Source organism: Canis aureus, chromosome 20 (assembly GCF_053574225.1).
Source record: "Canis aureus isolate CA01 chromosome 20, VMU_Caureus_v.1.0, whole genome shotgun sequence".
Lineage (NCBI taxonomy): Eukaryota > Metazoa > Chordata > Mammalia > Carnivora > Canidae > Canis > Canis aureus.
The window spans coordinates 29,258,756-29,281,215 of record NC_135630.1 but is presented as its reverse complement, the minus strand read 5'-3'; the positions used below and the strand labels follow the sequence as shown (position 1 = coordinate 29,281,215).

Genomic DNA, 22,460 nt, shown 5'->3' with positions numbered 1-22,460 from the left:
CAGGAACAGGCAACAGAAACGGCTTATATGAGTGACCAGATGTCAAATTTACCAGAAAAAGACTTCAAAGCAGCCATCATAAATAAATTCACTGAATGGAAGGGATGTAGGAATGAAGCAGGATGTAGGAGTGAAGAAGGTATGATGATCATGTCAAATTAAGTAGAGAAATCAATAAAGAGGTAGAAATCATAAAAAGACAGGAATGGACATTCCAGAGTTATAAAGCAAATGAAATACTTAAACAATTCACTTAGAAGAGCACACCAGTAGATGTGAACTGGTACAGAAGAGAATCAGTCAGGTCAAAGACAGGTGGGCAGAGATGATGCTGAAGAACTGAGAGCAAAAGGAATGAGAATAATAAGCAGGGCGTTGGAGAAATGTGAGAGACCCCAACACATGGGTAATGGGAATGCCAGAAGAGAGAAAGAAGCAATATTCAAAGAAAAAAAAATGGCTGAAATGTCTCAAATTTATTGAAAAATAACCCAAATATCCAAAAAAACTCCAGGAACTCCAAATATGAGAAGTGCAACGACCTCACAGAATCAGCAGTTGAGTTTTAGGGAGAAACAAAGGAGACCAGAAGACAATGGGACTACAGGGTTCAAAGTGCTTAAAGGAATGTGTAAGATATCTAGTTTCTCTTCCTTCTCACCAGCATTTAGCATAATCAGTATTTCTTGTTTCAGCTATTTCTTTAATGGCTAGTGATGTTTAACATTTTTTAAAAAAATAAATTTTATGGGGGTACCTCAGTTGGTTAAATGTTTGCCTTCAGCTCGGGTCATGATCCCAGGGTTCTGAGATCAAGCCCCATATCCAGCTCCCTGCTCAGAGGAAAGCCTGATTGTTCCTCGCCCTGGGTCCCTATCCCCCATCTTGTGTGCACGTGCATATGCACGCCTTTTCTCTCAAATAAATAAATAAAATATTTAAAAAAATTATGGCCCAGGACCCAATGAGAATACTGTAGTATGTTTTACTTGTTATGTCTCCTTAGGCAACTCTTGGCTTGATGGTTTCTTAGATGGTCTTTGCTTCTGATGACCTGGGCAGTTCTGAAGAGTACTGGTCATTTTGCAGGATGCCTTTTATTTAGATTTGTCTGATGTTTCTCTCAGGATTAGAATGTAGTTATGAGAGGAGACATAGAGGGGAAGTGCCAATGCTATCAGAACCCATGACGGGTATATACTATTTAAAAAAATATTCCAGGGCAGCCCAGGTGGCTCAGCTGTTTAGCGCCACCTTCGGCCCAGGGCCTGATCCTGGAGACCCAGGATCGAGTCCCACGTCGGGCTCACTGCATGGAGTCTGCTTCTCCCTCTGCCTGTCTCTCATGAATAAATAAATATTAAAAAAAAAATTCCAGTATAATTAACATACAGAGTTACATAATAGTTTCAGGTGTACAGTATAGTGACTCAACAACTCTATATATTACTCTGTGCTCATCAGAAGTGCACTCTCAATCCTGTTCATCTATTTCACCACCCCCACCTACCTCCCCTCTGGTAGCCATAAGTTTCATCAGTTTGTCCTTGAACTATAGCTAAGAGTCTGTTTCTTGATTTGTCCCCTCATTTTGTTTTTAAATTCCACGAGTGAAATCATATGGTGTTTGTCTTTGACTTATTTCACTTCGCATTATACCCTCTAGATTCATCCAAGTTGTTGAAATGGCAAGATTTTATTCATTTTTATGGCTCAGTAATATTCCCGTGTGTGTATATATGTACACATATATACATGTATATATACATATATGCACTGTGCATATGTGTATATATGTGTACACACACACACATATCACATCTTTAACCATTCATCTGTCAGTGGACCCTTGGGCTGCTTCCATAGTTTGGCTTTGTAAATAATGCTGCAAAAACAAAAGGGTGCATATATCTTCTCAAATTAGCGTTTTCATATTCTTTGGGTAAATAACCAGTAGTGGAATTACTGGATCATATGGTAATTCTATTTTTAACTTTTTAAGGTGCCTCCAAGTATGGAGTACTTGGAGAGTACTTTTTCAGAGTGGCTGTGCCAGTTTGCATTCCCATCAATAGTGTGTGAGCGTTCCTTTTTCTCTACATCCTTGCCAAATTTGTTTCTTGTGTTTTTGATTTCAGCCATTCTGACAGGTGTGAGATGGTATTTCATTGTGGTTTTGATTTGCATTTCTCTGATGAGTGATGCTGGGCATCTTGTCATGTGCCTGTTGGCCACCTGGATGTCTTCTTTGGAGAAATGTCTCTTCATGTCTTCTTTCTATTTTTTAATTGGATTTTTAAAAAAGATTTATTCATGAGAGAGAGAGAGAGAGAGAGAGGCAGAGACACAGGCTGAGGGAGAACCAGGCTCCCTGCAAGGAGTCTGATGTGAGACTCGATCCCGGATCCTGGGATCATGCCCCAGGCCAAAGGCAGACAGACACTCAACCACTGAGCCACCCAAGGGTTCCAATTTTTTAATTGGATTATTTACAGTTTATTGTTGGGTTATATAAGTTCTTTATGCATTTAGGATACTAACCCTTTATCAGACAGGTATCTCCTACCATTCAATAGGTAGTTTTGTTGATTTAGTTTTTAGTTTTGTTGATTGTTTCCTTCACTTTGCAGAAGTTTTTATTTTGATAAAGTCCCAAGAATGTCTAGTTTCCAACAAATTAGGAAGCATGTTATGGCCAATGTCAGAGAAATTACAGACTGTTCTCTGGGATTTTTATGGTTTCAGGTCGGACATTTAGGTCCTTAATCCATTTTGAGTTTACTTTTGTGTATGGTGTAAGAAAGTGGTCCAGTTTCATTCCTTTACACATGTCCAGTGTTCCCTATACCATCTTTTTTTTTTTTTTTTTTAAGATTTTATTTATTCATGAGAGACACACAGAGAGAGAGGTAGAGACACAGAGGGAGAAGCAGGCCCTGTGCAGGGAGCCTGACATGGGACTCGATCCTGGGTCTCCAGGATCACGCCCTGGGCTGAAGGCGGCGCTAAACCGCTGAGCCACCCGGGCTGCCCTTCCCTATACCATCTGTTGAAGGGACTATCTTTCATTTCATGGTATGACTTCAATTTTTAAAAATTTGTTGCAAGTTGTTTTGTGGCCTAAAATGATCTATTCTGGAGAATGTTCCATGTGCACTTGAAGAGAATGTGTATTCTGCTGTTTTGGGATGGAACATTCTGAATATATCTGTTAGATCCACCTGGTCCACTTTGTTATTCAAAGCCACTGTTTCCTTGTAGAGTTTGTTTGGATTATTTATCCATTGATTTAAGTGGGGGTGTTAAAGTCCCCTACTATTATTGTTTTATTATTGACTATATCTTTGATGTTTGTTATTAGCTGCTTTATGTATTTGCATGCTCCCATGTAGGGTGCACGCAATTGTTAGATTTTCTTGTTGGTTCGCTTCCTTTATTATTATATGGTGTACTTCTTTTCTTTGTCTGTTACAGTCTCAGTTGTTTTTTTTTTTTTTAAGATTTTATTTATTTTTTTTACGACACACACACACACACACACACACACACACGGAGAAGCAGGCTCCTCACAGGGAGCCTGATATGTGACTCGATCCCCAAACTGGGATCACGCCCTGAGCTAAAGGCAGATGCTCAATTGCTGAGCCACCCAGGCATCCCTACAGTCTCAGTTTTATTATTTTATTTGTTTTTAAAGATTTTATTTATTCATGAGAGAGAGAGAGAGAGAGAGAGAAGGGCAGAGACATAGGCAGAGGGAGAGAGACTTAGGCAGACATAGGCTCCCTGCATGGAGCCTGATGCGGGACTTGATCCCAGGACTCCAGGATCACGCCCTGAGTGGAAGGCAGGTGCTCAACTGCTGGGCCTCCCAGGCATCCCTACAGTCTATAGGGAATAAACACATACATTCTAGATATGAGCCCTTTATCAGATACATGGTTTGCTAATATTTTATCCCAGGCAATAGTTTGTCTTTTCATCCTTCTGACAGAGTTTGTCACAAATAAAAAGTTTTTATTAAGTCCAATTTATTTTCCTTTCCTTCTGTGGACAATTTTTGGTGTCATGTCTAAGAACTGTTCACTATGCTCTAGGTCCTGAAGATTTTATTCTAGGTTTTCCTCTAAAAGTTTAATAGTTATACATTTCATATTTAAATCTATTATCCATTTTGAGTTAACTTCTGTATAAAGTATGAGGATTAAGTTAAGGGTCACTGTCTCTCTTTTTTAAACACATGGATGTCCAGCACCATTTGTTGAAAAAAGAAGACTCTCCTTCTTCCACTGATTTTTTTTTTTCCATTTGGTCAAAAATCAGTAGAGCATATTTGTGTAGATCTATTTCTGAATTTTCCATTCCAGCCATCTATATGTATATCCCTGGGCAGATACCACCCTGTTTAAGCTACTATAAACTCTATGCTTTAATATCAGAAAAAATGGGATGCCTGGGTGGCTCAGCAGTTGAACATCTCCCTTTGGCTCAGGTTATGATCCTGGGGTCTGGTATCAGGTCCCACATTGGGCTCCTGCAGAAAGCCTGCTTCTCCCTCTGCCTGTGTCTCTGCCTGTCTCCCTCTCTCTCATGAATAAATAAATAAAATCTTAAAAAAATAATACTATCAGGAAAAATGATTTGTTTTTCAAGGTTATTTTAGCTATTCTACTTTCTATACCTTTATATAAAGTTTAGAGTAAGATTTACCTTTCTGTGAGTCTGGCAGAAACTGTATTAAACCTATTGATCAATCCAGGAAAACTTACACCTTTGAGTTTCAGCTCCATAAACATTGCATGTCTCTTCTTTATTCAGATCGCTTTTATCAGCATTTTAATGTTTACAGCAAACACATCCTGTACATGTTTTGCTAAATTTATATCTAAGTATGTCATTTTTAGAGGAACATCTGCAAATGGTATTGTTTCCAATAATAATTTGTGTAAGTTCATTCCAAACACCTAATTTTTGTGTGCTAATATTGTATCCTGTGACCTTCCTGAACTCATTTACTAGTTCCAGGTTTTTTTTTGTGGAATTCTTGAGAATTTTTTTTTTTTTGAGAATTTTTTCTATAGATAATGGTGTCATTTGCAAATAGAGACAGTTTTATTTATTCCTTTGCAACCCATATAGTCTTTTATCTCTTTCTTGACTTATGGTGTGTCTAGAACTTCCAGAACTAACGTTGAATGACAGTAGTGAGAGAGAGAGGTCTTTTGGCTAATATCAGGTAGAAAGCATTCAGTCATTCACTGTTTTTTTATTTTTTATTTTTTTAAAGATTTTATTTATTCGAGAGAGAGAGAGAGGGAGAGAGGGGCAGAGAGGCAGAAGACACAGGCAGAGGGAGAAGCAGGCTCCGTGCAGGGAGCGCAACACGGGACTCGATCCCGGGTCTCCAGGATCACGCCCTGGGCTGAAGGTGGCGCTCAACTGCTAAGCCACCCGGGCTGCCCAGTCATTCACTGTTTTAAGTATAATGTTAGTTGCAGGTTTGTTATAGATTTTTTGATCAAACTGAGGAAGTCTTCTTTCCCTGTTTTTGAGAGATTTATCATGTCTCAGAGATGAGACAGGAAAGAACAGTATGTGCAGATGGAGGCAGAAAGCTGGAATGATGGCATTGCAAGCCAAATAATACCAAGGATTGCTGGCAACCAGCAGAAACTAAAATGAGGCAAGAGAGAGAATGATTCTGCAGACACCCTGATTTTGGGCTTCTGGCCTCCAGAACTCTGTAAGAATAAATCTGTAACTCTAGAGCACTGAGTTTGTGGTACTGTTATGGTAGCCCTAGAACATTAATATAGCTTGTTGATAATGGTGAATCAGTGACTTTCCAATGGTGACCCAGCCTCATAGAGCTGGAACAAACCCCACCCAATAAAAGTATAAAATGCTATTTATACACTGCTGTATTTAATTTGCTAACATTTTGTTAGGAATTTTTGCACCTATATTCATGAAGAATATAGATCATTAGTTTTCTATATTTGTACTCTTGTCTGATTTTTGTGTCAGGGAAATACTGGCTTCATAAAGTTAATATGGAAATGCTTCCTCCTATATTTTAGGAGAGATTATAAAGAACTGGAATTGATTCTTCTTTAAAAGTTTAGTAGAATTGGGACTCCTGGGTGGCTCAACAGTTGAGCATCTGCCTTCGACTTGGGGCATGATCCTGGGGTCCCGGGATCGAGTCCCACATTGGGCTCCCTGCATGGAGCCTGCTTCTCCCTCTGCCCGTCTCTGTGTCTCTCATGAAAAAATAAATAAAATCTTAAAAAAAAAAGTTTAGTAGAATTTCCTGGTTAAAGTATCTGAAAATATGTATTTCTGTTTAGAAGCTTTAAAACTACAGGTTTAATTTATTCATTGGTTATAGGACTAACCAGATTGTGTATTTGCTTCTGGTTGAGTTTTGGTAGTTTGTGTTTTCAAGTAATTAGTCCACTTCATCCAAGTGTGTTTTATTTTCTGAGCATAAACTTGTTCAGTGTTTTCTTATATTTTTTTAAAAGGTTGCCCAATCTCTAGTAATGTCCTGTTCTATTCTTGATAGTTATGACTTGTATCTTTCATCTTTTTCAGTTTTGCTACTGACAATTTTTTTTTTCAAAGAACCAACTTTTTGTTTCATTCATTTTATCATTTTCCTGTTTTCAATTTCATTGATTTCTCCTATCTTTACTACCTTCTTTGTTGCACTTGGCTTAAGTTTACTTTGTTCTTTTTCTTTCCTTTTTTTTTTTCTTTTTACTTTTTTGAGATAAGAACTTTGATGTAAGCATTTAATGCCACAGACTTCCCTGTTGGTACTTCTTTAGTGTCCTCCCTCCTACGTGTTCTGATATGTATTGATTTTCATTCAGTTTTATGTATTTTAAAATTTTTTCTTGAGATGCCCTTTTTGAGCAATTAAATAAAAGTTTTATTTGAGATAGAGATTGCCCAAATGGAGGGCAGCGGGGGGCAGAGAGAGGGAGAAGTAGACTTCCTGCTGAGCTGGGAGACCGATGACACAGGGCTCTATCCCCGAACCCTTAGATCATGACCTGAGCCAAAGGCAGATGCTTAACCTACTGAGCCACTGAGGCGTCCCTTGACCAATTATTTGGAAGTGTGTTATTTAGGAGTGGCCTGTGTGGTGTAGTCAATTAAGCATCTGACTCTTGGTTTTGGCTCAGGTTGTGATCTCAGGGTTGTGAGACTGAGTCCCATGCTGCACTCCATGTTGATCCTTCTCCCTCTGCCCTGCCATCTCCAATACTTAAATAAATCTAAAAAAAAAAAGAAGCATGTTGTTTAATTTCCATGGTTTGGAGGAGTTTCTGTTCTGTTACTGGAGAACTGTTACTAGAAACTAGGAGTTTCTAGTTTGATTCCATTATGGTCAATGCAGATACCCTGTATGATTTCGATTCTCTTAAATTTGTTGAAGTTTATTTTATGATCCAGGATATGGTTTATCTTTATGTTTTGTAGGCACCTGATACAATGTGTATTCTGTTGCTGTTAGGGTGTTCTATAAAGGCCTGTTAGATGTTGTTGGTTTTAGGTGTGTATTCCTTGTTATTTCCTGTCACGTAGTTTCACTAGTTGCCGAGAGTATGATGTTGAAGTTTTAACCAGCACTGTTCACTTGCCTAGTTCTTTCAGCTGTCCTATTCCTGCTTTCATATATTCTGAAGCTCTTCATTTCTGTTGCCTGTACGTTTTAACACTATGCAATGTCCTTCTTTGTCTCTAGTAATTTTCTTTCCTCTGAAGTCTACCTTATTTGACATTAACATAGCCACTCTTGCCTTATTTTTGCATTGTATTTATCATTTCCATCCTGTTACTGTCAATCTACTTATGTCATTGAATCTAAAGTGAGTTTCTTAAAGATAGAATATAGTTGGATCTTTTCTGTCTATCCACCCTGCCAATTGGTGTTTTAATTGTTATGTTCAGACTATTTACATTTAAGGTAATTACTAATATTGTAAGGCTGGCTAAGTCTGTCATGTTATTATTTGCTTTCTGTTTATTTCCTGTGCTTTTTGTCTTGTTTTTCTTTTTTTTCCTTCTTATGAAATTACCTGACCAATTTCAGTATCTCATCTTGATTTATTTATATGAACATGATTTTAAAGCTTGGAAAAAAAAATAAAGCTTGGGCAAAGCAGATCAATAGAGTTTAATAGTCAAGAGATTATTTGGATCAATACTTTCAGCTGTTACATTACCTTTCCTGAGACAGTTTTTGATGAGTGAGTCCCAGGAAGCAGTAATAATATTTCAGTATGGCTTAAAATGTTACCAGGCAATACTTTAAAACACTTCCCTGCTAGGATATGGAATTCTTGTGATGTGAAGAGATGTTTAGTGCCCTATGTCCTGCTTCCATCAAAGATCACCATTCTCTGACTTTTGGAAATCTAGCTTCTTTTCAGAGCTCAGGGTACACTCATGAGGAAGAGTTCCTGGAAGTGCAGTCACCTTTGTACTTCCGTTCAGAGACTAAATTGTCAGAATCCTCATCTGCGCTCACAGACATTAGACAATACCATCCAACTCTGACTCATCTTGAGGCTTCAGTGAAACCCTCAGAGAAGTTTCCAAGTAGAATTTATGTGAGGGAGTGGGAAATGTGACCAATTCCTTCAAACCGTATACTTCTCTGTGTAATGATTATATCTGAGATAATGAGACTTAATCTCAGTAGGAATATCTGTAGATATTTGCAAAGTACTATCAGCTATTTTTACTATATGTGGCTTTATTAAAATGTAATTCTCAATAACAACAAACAAAATCATTTACTGAGGGCTTGCCCTGGACTATTTCAAGAGCTTCACATATGTTAAACAAAAGCCCTTCTGTAAAATAAACTTTCTGGGGCTTAGAATGTATGTACATCTGACATCCCTGGGATTAATGTGGACTATGTCAAATAACAATCTAGTACAGCTCTTCCGCAACTACTCTGGGAGCTAAAGAGGTCATCCTGTCACCATCAGGATTTTTTTGAAACTACGAAATTGTAATTCTGTCTATTGTCCTATGATTACATTATAGTCAAGTGAAAGACCAATTTCATCCAACTAACCTTTGACTCGGACATCACTGTACCGCTGAAAGTGGTGGTAAGCAGCTTTCCAGGGGTTCCGATAGTGACGGAGCAAAGTAATGGGAGGTCTTGGACGCACTGGAACATACCTCACACCTTCTTCATCTATTCAGAAGAAAAGAAAAGAAAGATATTAAATAACATATATTGTCAAGAATCCTCAAGTATAACCCCAAGAAGTGATCCCTAAGTGAAATCTAATTATGCAAACAGCCTCAGGATGAACTCCTGACTTAAGTGGGAAAGTTTCACATGACAACAGCTAGCCCAAGCAACCATTACCGATATACTCCTTGGGTGGAGACTTGCGCTTCTCAGCCTTCACCAAAAGACTCTTGGCAGTGGACTTCTCATCATCAGTGCTGTTTGTCTCCATCATATCCCCTTCTTCTGTTGAAATCACATGCTGCTGCTTTCGAGGCTTTTTCCTTGGGGAGGCACCAGGTGGTAGGTCACTTGTAGGCATGGACAGATTGTTAGCCAGCAATGCAAGAGATGGAGACACGGTGCTGGTAGCCAGGGGAGGAACTGCTGTCATAGGAAAAAAAAGCACATACATGTATGGGAACCCCAAAATAAGAGAAAACTTCACCTGATTTCCAACTAATGAGAATGGTTAAGAAGTCAGAAAAGAGAACTACCATTTACTGAGTCTTCTTATGAGCCAGGCACTGTGCTATATAAGCATTCTATTTATGGCAAAGGGTGCCAACTGCTAATATACCACAACTTCACCATCCTTAGAATGAGGACTCTCACACTTGTAGATGGGCACATTGCCACTCAGCTGAAAGGCTCTACTGATTTGCCTTTCATTTTTATTTTTTATTTATCTATTCATGAGAGATACAGAGAGAGAGAGGCAGAGACACAGGCAGAGGGAGAAGCAGGCTCCATGCAGGGAGCCCGACAAGGGACCCGACCCCAGGTCTCCAGGATCAGACCCTGGGCTGAAGGTGGCGCTAAACCACTGGGCTGCCCAATTTGCTTCTTTTATAGATAGGTATGGCCATTTAAAAATAGAAGTGTGTTGCAGCATTCTTAAATAAATTTCCTTTAAAAAAGGTGTGACCTTCTATTCCTTGTCTTGTCACCCTGGAACTCAGATATAATAGCTGGAGTTCTAGCAGCTCTCCTGAATCAAAAGCATGAGGGCTGGGCAGTCTGGGTGGCTCTGCCTCTCTCTCTCTCTGTCTCTCATGAATAAATAAATAAAATCTTAAAGGAAAAAAAAAAAAGCATGAGGGCCAAACTAGGGGGGGTAGGAACTTGGATCCTTAATGATTTTATGGAGTCCACATACTATCCCTGCACTGGCTACCTGGACTGTCTTTGCTATTCTCTGAGCATAGTAGGCATGTTCCTGAGGCCTGGAGTTGCTCTTTTTTACAGATATCTTAATGACTAGCACTTTATCTTTTCAATGTCTCTATTCAAAGATCAGTTCCTCAATGAAGCTCTCCCTTTAAAACTTCTTAAAATCACAGCTCCAGCCCTAACTTTCCCTCATAGAACCATACTTCACTTTGTTGTGCTTCACTTCATTGTACCTTGCAGATACTGCATTTTTCAAAAATTGGAGGTTTGCGGAAACCCTGTATTAATAAGCAAGTCTATCAGCACCATTTTTCCAATAGCATTTGCTCACTTCATGTCTTCATGTCTCTGTATCACATTTGGTAACTCTCAGTATTTCACACTTTTTCATTATCATCATATTGGTTATGGTGGTTGTGATCAGCATTTTTAGCAATAAAATGTTTTTTAAATAAAGTATGTACATTGTTTTTAAGGAAAACAGGAACTATTCAAATCAAGAGAAAAAAACAGTAAAATTGAAAACACTTCATTTCCCCTCCTGAATTATCCATCGTGTCTTTCAATGAAGTGCTAAGGCTAAATATGGGTAAGACAGAAGAATATTTCATGGCATAATAAATGAAAACAAACAGGAGGTTTAATAACTGCAGACACAGCACAACTATGTGTCTTACTGAACAAACAGCATGAGGAATGGAGGCCTTTACACCGAAACGGTAAGAGGGTAATGCCGGCTAATTAGAGAACAAAATGATTTGCCATCCACTTTGACTTTATCTGTATTTCATAAATTTTGTACATTAAATACTACGTTTGTAGTCAGGGGAAGCAACATTTCTCAATAAATAACTTACATATAAACAAACAAGCAAAAAGAAAACTTCCAAAATGATCTGCATTTCACACACTGGGAGTTTGGAGTCAAGGAGAGGCGGCATAGTAGGCAGTGAGTAGTTTTTTTTTTTTTTTTTAATTTTTTTTCTTTTTAATTTATTTATGATAGTCACAGAGAGAGAGAGAGAGAGAGAGGCAGAGACACAGGCAGAGGGAGAAGCAGGCTCCATGCACCGGGAGCCTGATGTGGGATTCGATCCCGGGTCTCCAGGATCGCGCCCTGGGCCAAAGGCAGGCGCCAAACCGCTGCGCCACCCAGGGATCCCGGCAGTGAGTAGTTTTATTTTGCTAATCACATGTAAGTTTATCAAGAGAGTATTTGCAACAATGGAAATCTTGCTTCCCTGCGTAACCGGGCATAAAAATTGGCAGGGAATAAATTGTAAATAATTAGCACTTAGCTATGATCTTATTTTGATCCTTTTTCCTATTTTTAATTTTTTATGCTATAAATGCTTATAATAAGGAAAAAAGTTCAAATAAACATTATACCACAAGGAACTAGAAAAAAAAAAAAGAAATTGGGACACTTGGGTGACTCAGTGGTTGAGCGTCTGCCTTTGGCTCAAGTCGTGATCCCAGGGTCCTGGGATTGAGTTCCACATCGTGCGCCCCGCAGAGAGCCTACTTCTCCCTCTGCCTCTGTATCTGCCTCTGTCTCTGTCTCTCTCATGAATGAATGAATGAATGATTAAATAAATAAATAAATAAATAAATAAATAAATAAATAAATAAATAAATAAAATCTTAAAAAAAAAAAAACACCAAAGAAACTTAACTGAAATTTAGTTGGGGAAGGAAATAACAAAGAAAAATGAAAAATAAATAAAATAGAGACCAGAATACATAACACTGAAAGTAATGACCAGTTTTTTTAAAAAATAAGCAAAAACAAACAAAAAAGCATTGCTTTAGCTACATTAACTAAGGAAAAAAGAAGACTCAAAAACCAAAATGAGAAATAGAAGAGAAAACAATATAACAGATAACCACAGAAGCTTTATTTCAGGATATTCTTACGGAAATGTTAATCTTTTTTATGATTTTGGTAAGAAATAAAATTAATGCTAAAAGGGCAGCAAAAATGGAAACCAAGTGGTCTTCCCTTTCTTAAAATGAATGACAGGCAAATTTACAACAGGCACCAAGGGGTTAGGCTTCATAGTTGGGGGTCATGCAAGAGTCTGGCCCCTGAGGAGTGTCAGGAAAAGAGGAAGCAATACATGCCAATGAAGAGAAAACTCTGTGACTGAACCTACCAGAGACAGGTCTCATGATGTCCATTGGTTCTACTTCTTCTTTAACTTTTATCTCAGGTACCGGAGGGCCCAACACAGAGGACAGACTGCCAGCTACGGCAGCTGATGGTGGAGGGGCAGTCGCAATGGTAGTGACAGGGGGAGTGACGGGGACTGCTCCGGGAATGGTAGAGAGGGCGACAGCTGGCTGTGATGGGGGACTTGCGGCTGCGATCATGGTTGGGATGGTCGATGGAGGCTGCTGAGCTGTGGAAGGGACTGCAATGGTGGGCTGATCATTATTTTGACTGGACACAGTCTCCATGGACACAGTAACGGGAGTGGCCATCGATACGTGGATCTCTGACTTAGGTTTGGCACTGAAACACAAAAGCAAAGATAATGTAGCAAACATCTCAGAGGATGAGCATCAGATCTTTTTGTACTAGGTGTAGCACAACTTAGACTTTGTTACTTGGTTCTAGAAATTGAATTTCTAAGGTAAGCTTTAAAGAAAATTCAAGTTTTAGAAATATCCTTTCCTTGCCTCACCCCCACCAAATTTAATAATAAATAAAATTAACTTAGAAAATAACATCTTAAAGAAATCACTCAAAGTCCCATCATCAAAAGGCAAATAATTTTCACCCTGGTAGTGTTTTTTCTTCCAGAATTCCTTAATGCATATATTGTCTTAGGAAATTCCTTTTTTAAAAAAAAATCACAATCGTACTTATACTTTGTATGTAGTTTCTCATAAACCTATTTCTTATAGAAGAGGAAACTTAAATACATGGCAAAGATCCAAAAGAATATAAACTGAAAATAATTTTTCTCCACTTCACACGCCCAGCACTCTACCCAGAGGCATCACTCTTACAACTTTCCAGTTTATTTTACCAGAATACTCCAGGCATCTAAAGTAGCTACATATTTAATGTTTAAAACTGTATATCCTTTTTTTTCCAGTTTTAGAAGTATCCACTCTTTATTACAAATTCTTTTTAAACATTATTTTAAAAAGTATTTAAAATATTCCCTCCACATTTTTTTTAATAGATTTTATTTATTTATTCATGAGAGACACAGAGAGAGGTGGGGAGGGGGCAGAAGCATAGGTAGAGGGAGACACAGGCTCCATGCAGGGAGCCCAGTATGGGACTCGATCCCAGGACTCCAGGATCACACCCCGAGCCAAAGGTAGGCACCAAACCGCTGAGCCACCCAGGGAGCCCTCCCTCCACATTTTTTAAGGATTTTATTTTTGTGGTACCAGTGGCTCAGTCAGTTAAGCATCAGACTCTTGTTTCCAGCTCAGGTCATGATCTCATGGGTCTTGAGACTGGGCCCATTAGTTGGGAATCTGCGCTTAGCAGAAAATCTGCTGAAAGATTCTCCACCTCTGCTCCTCCCCCACTTCACACCTGCCCACATGTGTGCTCTCTCTCTCAAATACGTTTTTTTTTTTTTTTAATTTTTAATTTATTTATGATAGTCACACACAGAGAGAGAGGCAGAGACACAGGCAGAGGGAGAAGCAGGCTCCATGCACCGGGAGCCCGATGTGGGATTCGATCCCGGGTCTCCAGGATCACGCCCTGGGCCAAAGGCAGGCGCCAAACTGCTGTGCCACCCAGAGATCCCCTCAAATAAGTTTTTTAAAAAAGATTTTATTTATTAGAGCACGCAAGAGACGAGTGGAGGAGGGGGCAGAGGGAGAAGGAGACTCCTCACTGAGCAGAGAGCCCCACACGGGGATGGATCCCAGGACCCCGAGAGATCATGAACAGAGCTGAATGCAGCCACCTAACTGACTGTGTAAAGGTTTACCTACTTATAGTACTAGTAATGAAAATTCAGGATAGGAAAAGCTGTACAAAACAGTACCGCTCAAGTTCAAGGCCAAAAACAATTGTATTTCCATAGGCAAAAAATTCAACACTAAACAAAACTTTATACCATACACAAAAATGAATTCAATGTGGGTCATAAATCTGAATGTAAGATGTAAAACTATAAAAGTTTTATACAAAATACAAAAAAACCCTAGGATTATATAAAGGGATCTTAGACATGATACCAAAAGCATAATCTAAAAGAAAAAAAACAATAAATTGTGTTTTATTAAAGACTTTGTTTTGCTAAAGAGCATTTTAAGAGGTTGGAAAGACAAGCCAGATTGAAAAAAATTTTTGTAAAACACATTATGTTAATTCCACTATGTGAGGTACCCAGAGTAGCCAAATTTATTGAAAAAGAAAGAATAGTGGCTCTCGGGGGTAGGGGTAGGGGAAAATGGGAGTGGTTGAATAATGGGTACTGAATTGCAGTTCTGCGAGATCAAAAAGATCTGGAGATGGTTGTACAACAGTGAGAATATGCTTAACACCAAAGAAATGTAAAAATGGTTAAGACAAACATACAAACCAAAACATGTATCTATGATAAAAGAATTATATTCACAATTAATAAAGAAGTCTGTAAACTCAATACTAGGAAAACAGAATCTCATCAGAAAATGGGCAGGAAATATGAATGATAAACAGACACTTCACTAAAGAAATATCCAGGAGGCAAACAGGCATATGAAAAGATGTTCAATACCATTAGTAGAGACGTACAAATTAAAGTCTAGATGATATGCCACCATATCTCTATCAGAATGGTAAAAATAGAATTTAAGACCTTTATAATGGCAAGCACAGAAAAAGATGTAGAGCAACTCGATCAACAACAACAAAAAAACTCCTAGCACTAATCAATGAGTTTAACAAGGTTTTAGGACAGAAGGATCTCACATGCTGCAGGTGGGAATCTAAAATCATCCACTTCTGCAAGAACATTTTAGAAGTTTCTTATAAAATGAAAAATACATGTAACTTAGCAACTGCACTCTCAGGATTTTTATCCCAGAGAAATGAAAATATATGTCCATCAACAAAATTTTACATGACTATTCACAGCAGCTTTATTTGTAATAACCCCAAACGAGAAACAACCCCCATGAACTTTATCAATAAACAAATGGATAAACAATCTGGTACATATATGTGATGTAACATCACTTGCTCTAAAATGAACTATTGATACACGCTATAATTTGGATGGATCTCAAAAGTACTATGTTGGGTGAAAATAAACCAGCATCATCAGGTTATTGTATGAGAAATACACACACACACACACACACACACATATATATATTTGTGATTTATGAGATTCCATTTACATAAAACTCACAAAATGAAATAATTCTAGTGGTGCAAAGCTAAGTGGCAAGCTGTTAGGTTTGGGGGAAGGTATGATTGCAAATAAGGGGATGTCTTTTGGCAACAAAACCGATTCACATTCTGATTATGATAATGGTTACAAAAATCTATTCATGGGTGGAATTTCAAAGTAGTACACACCAATGGAAAAAAAACTGGTGACATTTTATTAACATTTATAGTTGGTCAACAGCATTGTACTAATGCCAATTTTTTTAAGATTGTACTTATGTACTCGAGAGTGAGAAAGAACACGAACAGGGGGAGGGGCAGAGGGAGAAGCTAACTTCCTGCTGAGCAGCCAGGCCAACTTGGGCACGGCTCGATCCCAGTACCCTGGGGATTATGACCTGAGCTGAAGGCAGATGCCCAACCAACTGAGCCACCCAGGTGCCCCTCTTTTTATTTCTGAGAGAGAGTGTGTGCACAAACACATAAGCAGGGTGAGGGGAGAGGGAGAGGGAGAAGCAGACTCCTGGCTGAGCAGGGAGCCCATGCAGGACTCTATTCCAGGACTCTGGTATCATGACCTGAGCCCAAGGCACACACTTAACCAACTGAAACACCCAAGTGCCCAGCCAATTTTTTCATTTTGAAAAAGTACAAGGCTTATATAAGATGTAATCACTGGAGGGAGCTGGGTAAAGTGTACACAGGAACTTTCTGTATTATTTTTATAACTTCTACAAATCTTAAATTATTTCAAAATAATGGGGGTAGGGCACAGGTAAGGATTATTCTGGGATTAAAAAGAATTAAAAGATAAAGCATCCAGGAACAACAGCAAGTGTGGGAGTAAAGATCTCTGAAAATTCTTTCATAAAAACAAAAAACTGATAAAAAATACCAGAAACAATGTTTTCAGAACTCTGGAAATTAACAATTAAGCAAAATTATTCAAGAAAATCAGCTGAACCTTAGTAAGACCAATAAATTCTTGCCCTATTTCTGTTCCTTTATCTCTAATCATGATATGCTTGCAAACCAACAGTTAATGCTCACAGTGAAAACTAGCAACCTGGCAGGTACCAGAGTGGTTAGAGTCCCTTCAAACCCTCTTTACCAGATAACTATAATTATATAACCTTTCTGGTTGTTCCCATTTACAAGACTGTCTTATTTGACCTTGTCTGTTCAGTGTAAACAGCTTTTTCCTTACAGTTTGCTGGTAAAAATTAGACATAATTGATCAGTTTCCCAAATGACGGACAGGATGGTAACAGGCAGGGCAAACAATAAGCTACCCAGGCCGCCCCACTGAGCCATCCAGGCTGCCCAACTATCCAAAAAGCTTTAAAAGAAAAGTTGGAGAATGAAATGTCTATAGGGGCTTTGAGAAGCTCCAACGTATTTCTGATAATTTAGGAAACAACATATACGTGTAGGACTGTGTGCATACCCTAGATAGTGCTTATGCTGAAGAAAGAACTGAGAAGGACTCAAGTTCTCACTGTGACTGAGTGACAGGCTCTGTGCAAGCAGGAAGAAGAGAGGAAGACAGAGATGTAAAACTGCCTGCCTCAGGGTTGATGGGCCAATCCCAAGACACACACAGAGGCCTCTGGCAAAGAGGGGAGACTTACTGGTTCCAGACATTCAAGGAAATCTATTCAATCATTAGCTGACCACAAAGCTAACACAGTAAAGAATTCAGTGGTCATGCTAGACAAAGGTATCAATTTTAAAGAATTATTGAAGTAAAACTCCCTAAACAAATAACCACAACTACAACAAGCAGCAACAAGAAACCCTGAGGAGTGGGAATCTAATTTCCAGAGTTGCCACATTATATTGTTTAAAATGTCCAGTTTTCAACAATAATTCCTAGGTACGTAAAGAAATAATGTATTATTCAAACACAGGGGAAAAAAGCAAGCAATAAAACTGTCACTGAGGATACAGAGATGTTAGACTTACTAGTCAAGGAATGTAAGTTAGCTATTTCAAATATGTTCAAAGAACTAAAGGAGATCATGGCTTAAGAGCAACATAAAAATAGTATCTAAGCAAACATTAATAAAGAGACAGAAATTATAAAAAAAGACCAAAAAGAAATTCTGCAGTTGAACAGTATAAGAGCTGAAAGGAAAAAAAAACCCTAACAGGGCTCATAAGTATATTTCAGGGGCGCCTGGCTGCCTAAGTCAGTAAAGCATGCAACTCTTTTTTTTTTTTTTTTTTTTTTTTAAGCATGCAACTCTTGATCTTCGAGTGTTAAGTGTGAGCTCCATGCTGGGTACAGAGATTTAAAAAAATATATGGTAGTTAAAAAAAAAGCGTATTTCGGCAGCCATTAGAAAGAATCAATAAACTCAAGTATAGGTCAACTGAGATTATCCAGTCTGAGAAACTAAAAAAAAAAAAAAAAAAAAAAAAAAAAGATGGGGTAGGTACACAGGCAGAAAAATAAATAAAACTCAGAGATCTTTGGGACAGCAGTAAGTGTATCAACATACACATAATGGGAGTCCCAGAAACTAAGGAAAAAAAGGGGCAGAAAAAATGTCTGAAGAGAGTGGCCAAAAATCCCCTCAATTTGATGATAACCTTCCATCTATCTAAATGTTGAACCAACTCAAGTAGGAAAAACTGAAAGAACCCACACCTAGATACATAAGTAAATTGTCAAAATGCACAAGAAAGTAAAACTCTCTAACTTAATTACACCAAAAAGGTAATATATAGCAAAATATTAAGAATTAAAAAAAATTTACTCATGAGAGAGAGAGAGAGAGAGAGAGAGGCAGAGACACAGACAGAGGGAGGAGCAGGCTCCATGCAGGGAGCCTGACGTGGGACTTGATTCCGGGTCTCCAGGATCAGGCCCTGGGCTGAAGGCAGCGCTAAACTGCTGAGCCACCTGGGCTGCCCATTAAGAATAAATCTAGTTGAATAACACTGCTTTCTCTATTTTGCTCTACATTTACAGATTTTCATATTAAGAACTTCAAAAGAGAATTTTTAAAAAAGATTTTATTATTAATTTATTAATTAATTAATTAAAAGGGGAGAGAGAGAGGGAGAGAGAGAGAAGCAGAGACACAGGCAGAGGGAAAAGCAGGCTCCCACAGGGAGCCTGATGCAGAACTCAATCCCGGATCCCGGGATCATGCCCTGAGCCAAAGGCAGATGCTCAACCACTGAGCCACCCAGGTGTCCCTTCAAAAGAGAATGTTATAAGGTAAAGTTGAAGATATCACCTACAAAGAAAAAAGAGATTTTTAAAAATTAATTAACTGAGAGAGCAAGTGCACGTGCACAAAAGGAAGAGGGGCAGAGGGAGGGAGAGTGAGAGAGAATCTGAGGCAGACTTTGTGCTGAGCCTGATGTGGGGCTCAATCTCATGATCCTGATCTGAGCTGAAATCAAGAGTTGGATGCTTAATGGACTGAGCCACCCCCTGGTGCCCTGGAAAAGAGATTTTCAATTTAAACTTCTCCTAGCCATTGTATTATTTAAGAATGCAGGTAGGAATTTTGTTTATGGAAAGATGGCATAGACCTATTTTTTCCTGTTCTTCCTGCTACTTAGCTAAAAATTGTATTACACATAAAACAAACAAAACACATGTTGAAAGATGAAGACAGACTGGCTAGGAAATGACACAGCAGTCATTTCTTTGGGTTTTTTGCCTCATGTGTTCCAGACTGGGTCCTGGAGAGCCACAATATGGAAATGTCAAAGAGCACAGACAAAAGTCTTAAAAGTCTGCTCAAAGAACCAAGACAGGAGCAGCTCAGCAAGATGGGAAACTTTCAGACAGTAACTGCTCTACCCCAGTAAAATACCACAGAAACAACTGTGGTCTCATCTCCATTCTCTCTTGCGAATCCTGTGGAGATCCCAGATTTTCACACTTGTCAGGCTATAATGAGTACCCCAATCCTCTCTGTACCATCTCACCACTGAAGTGGTGTCAAAAGAGGCCAAGTAGGGAATCTGGACTTCAATCTCCTACCTGGCAGTAAGGTGACAATGTCTTTCTCTTCCTCAGCTGGGGTGATTTGAGAGGAGAACTGATAAAACATTAAGCTATAAATAAATTTCTGGGTCGTATAGGACCATAAATGTTCAGATACAAATGGAAAAACACTCATTTAATCAAGAGTCAGGAAAATCACAACTTGAGTAGGAGATGAATGATGAAGGTATTATATAAGGACAGATATCAGAAAAATGTTTCAACAAGCAATGACAGATTCACTTGAAATAAAGAGGAAAAAAATCTCAGCAAAGAAATCAAAGTTGTAAAACAAATCAAATGTAAATTATAGAACTGAAAAATACAATAACTGACCAAATAAACTCACTGGATATTGTCAATACTAGAATGCAGATAGAATCAGTGGGGTTGGGGACAGATCAATATAATTTACCCCATCTCAACAACACGGAGAAAGTAGACTTAAGAGTGAGTGCACTGCACACTGTTAGAGCTTGGGGTTGAGGCTGCTGGCTGGTCGACAAACTCAAAAGCGTAGGTAGTGTGCTACGTGAGGGTTAAGTCCTTTGCTAACACCATAAAGGTCTCTGGCTCAATGAGTGGAGTTTGATGGTAATTCTTGCTACAAGTAAAGATTGAGGCAGAATAAAGCCATTTTCTGATGTGCAAAAAACCCCCCTGATGTCTTAAGTACTCCTTCTCTGCCACAAAAGAGATGCTCTAACAAATCAGAGAGTAAACCAAGGAAAAGTAATGTACGGTTGCCAGGGATGAGTTGAAGGGGACTCAGAGCATGATGGACAAAGAAAACACCAGGGAGAATAGCTAGGCACCAAGTCCAGAGAGCAACCAGTGCAGACTGGAGGAAGCAGAGGCAAGGCTTCAAGGAGGGAGGGATATAATCGAAAAAAAAAAAATGGAACTGACAGATCTGCCTGTATTTGGAGGATTTCTCCAGGTTTGGTGGAGAGTCTGAGGATGTATTAGTGACTGACAGAAAAAAAAACTAAGCATACATAAGTAATAGCCTTATAGTACTATGTGCCTTCTTTTGAAATTCAATTTTTAAATTTAACAGTTTTTGGATTTATTTTCTACATCTATTTTCTAATATTTAAATTTTCCTTAATTTTTTTGAATTGGTAATACATTCACGTTTTAAAAAATGTACTGAGAACTTTCCCTCTCTCCTTTAATTCCCCCATCTCCCCACACCACTCGACTTCAGTATTTCATTGAATCTAAGCTGCCAGTAATTGTACATCAAATTGTGTGCCACTTAAAAATAATATAAATAATATTAATGTGTCCTCAATTTTAAATAACCTATTTGTTTCTGAGATGCTGACATGTATGTTTGATCTTATTTGTCTCATAGTATGTTCTATATGGTTTTTGTTTTATCTTCGCTTCCTTTTTAAAATTTTGCTCACTTTTTCCATTTCTATCTTCTATGTCTATACTGTTTTCTATTTGAATTTGACCTTCATTCTGTGGTTTCTTCTGGATCTTTACTGAGTTCTGTTCCTTCACATGTCATCTGTTTTATGTCCTGTCATTTAGTCTTGGGAGTCTGCATTTTATTTCTGTGTGTTTTCCTCTACTAAGGTGGTACTGACTTAAGTAATTTAAATTCATAGTCAGATTTTTAAAAATAAGCTTCATCTGTCCTGCTTTTCTGGTAAGTGTTCTTACTGAACAAATGAGTATATTTTGTTGCCCTTCTCCTACTTTTTAATTTTAGTTATCTGCACATGAATATTCTTTTATTACTCATCAGTGAATGAGTTGGGCTATTCCTAAAAACAGCAATTTACATGAGATTCCTTTCACTTGGGCGTGGGAAGGTGGGGGGACTGCTCTGATTTCAGCTAGTTATTTTTCACAGTCCAAATGCTCTCTTTAGGTGCCACAGAAACAGACTGCCAATTCCAAGTAAGGCCAGGTGGATGCCTCCCTACGCAGGGCCCTACCTCAACAATCTACCCTGGAACTATACTCAGTTCAAGAAAGACTCTGCATATAGCCCCTCCTCACCCAAGTTACTGCATATATTGCTGCTTTCAAGGAATATACTTTTGTACTTCACAGAGTGCTCTTCACCTGGAGGAATTTTTTTTTCCCCTATGACTTTAAAAGTAACTCCAGTGCTAGCTACTTAAAAAAACAAAAACAAAAACAAAAAAACAACTCTTTAAATAATGAAAGGTAATGTATTAAATTTGTAAAATTTAGTATCTAAATTTGGGAACAATGTGGGGGAAATGAGAACACATTTCATGACGATATAAACAGGTATTGTGATTGGAAATCGCATTTAAACTCTACATGTAATTTAGCCCAGTAACGCTACTTCCAGAAATATATTTCAAAATGTTTTCAAAGGGGTTCAACGATAAACAAAAATATTTATTGCATTACTTATTACAGTAATAAATGGAAATAACTTAAGCGTTCATTAATGGAGGACTAATTATAGCATCAACACGTCTGAGAATATCACACTGTACAGGAATAGTTTCCTTTTCTAAGTTTTTCATTTTCCCAATCTCCTAAGATGACATGTCCTAACGTATGATCTTCATGCCACCTCTATTCTCAACTTATACTATCAATAGACTTTCCTCCACTCTCTTTTTTTAAATATTTATTTATTTATTTATGAGAGAGAGACA

General features: G+C 38.3%; 1 protein-coding gene and 1 non-coding gene across 7 annotated transcripts in view; one reads left to right on the top strand and one right to left on the bottom strand.

Annotated features, from left to right (window-relative positions):
* SAP130 (Sin3A associated protein 130) overlaps nucleotides 1–22,460 on the bottom strand; it is an 83,249-nt gene that overhangs the window by 5,687 nt on the left and 55,102 nt on the right. For 5 of the 6 annotated variants that reach the window (XM_077861222.1, XM_077861223.1, XM_077861224.1 and 2 more), the window contains 3 exons: nucleotides 12,595–12,953; nucleotides 9,404–9,652; nucleotides 9,101–9,226 (listed from right to left, as the gene is read on the bottom strand). In XM_077861222.1, coding sequence (XP_077717348.1) covers nucleotides 9,101–9,226; nucleotides 9,404–9,652; nucleotides 12,595–12,953 — 734 coding nt within the window. The remainder of the gene's footprint in view (nucleotides 1–9,100; nucleotides 9,227–9,403; nucleotides 9,653–12,594; nucleotides 12,954–22,460) is intronic. The other variant, XM_077861221.1, reaches the window with a different exon arrangement.
* Nucleotides 20,262–20,415, top strand: LOC144292005 (small nucleolar RNA SNORA62/SNORA6 family). The gene has a single exon (XR_013359552.1). It is a non-coding gene; the product is annotated as a small nucleolar RNA SNORA62/SNORA6 family (small nucleolar RNA).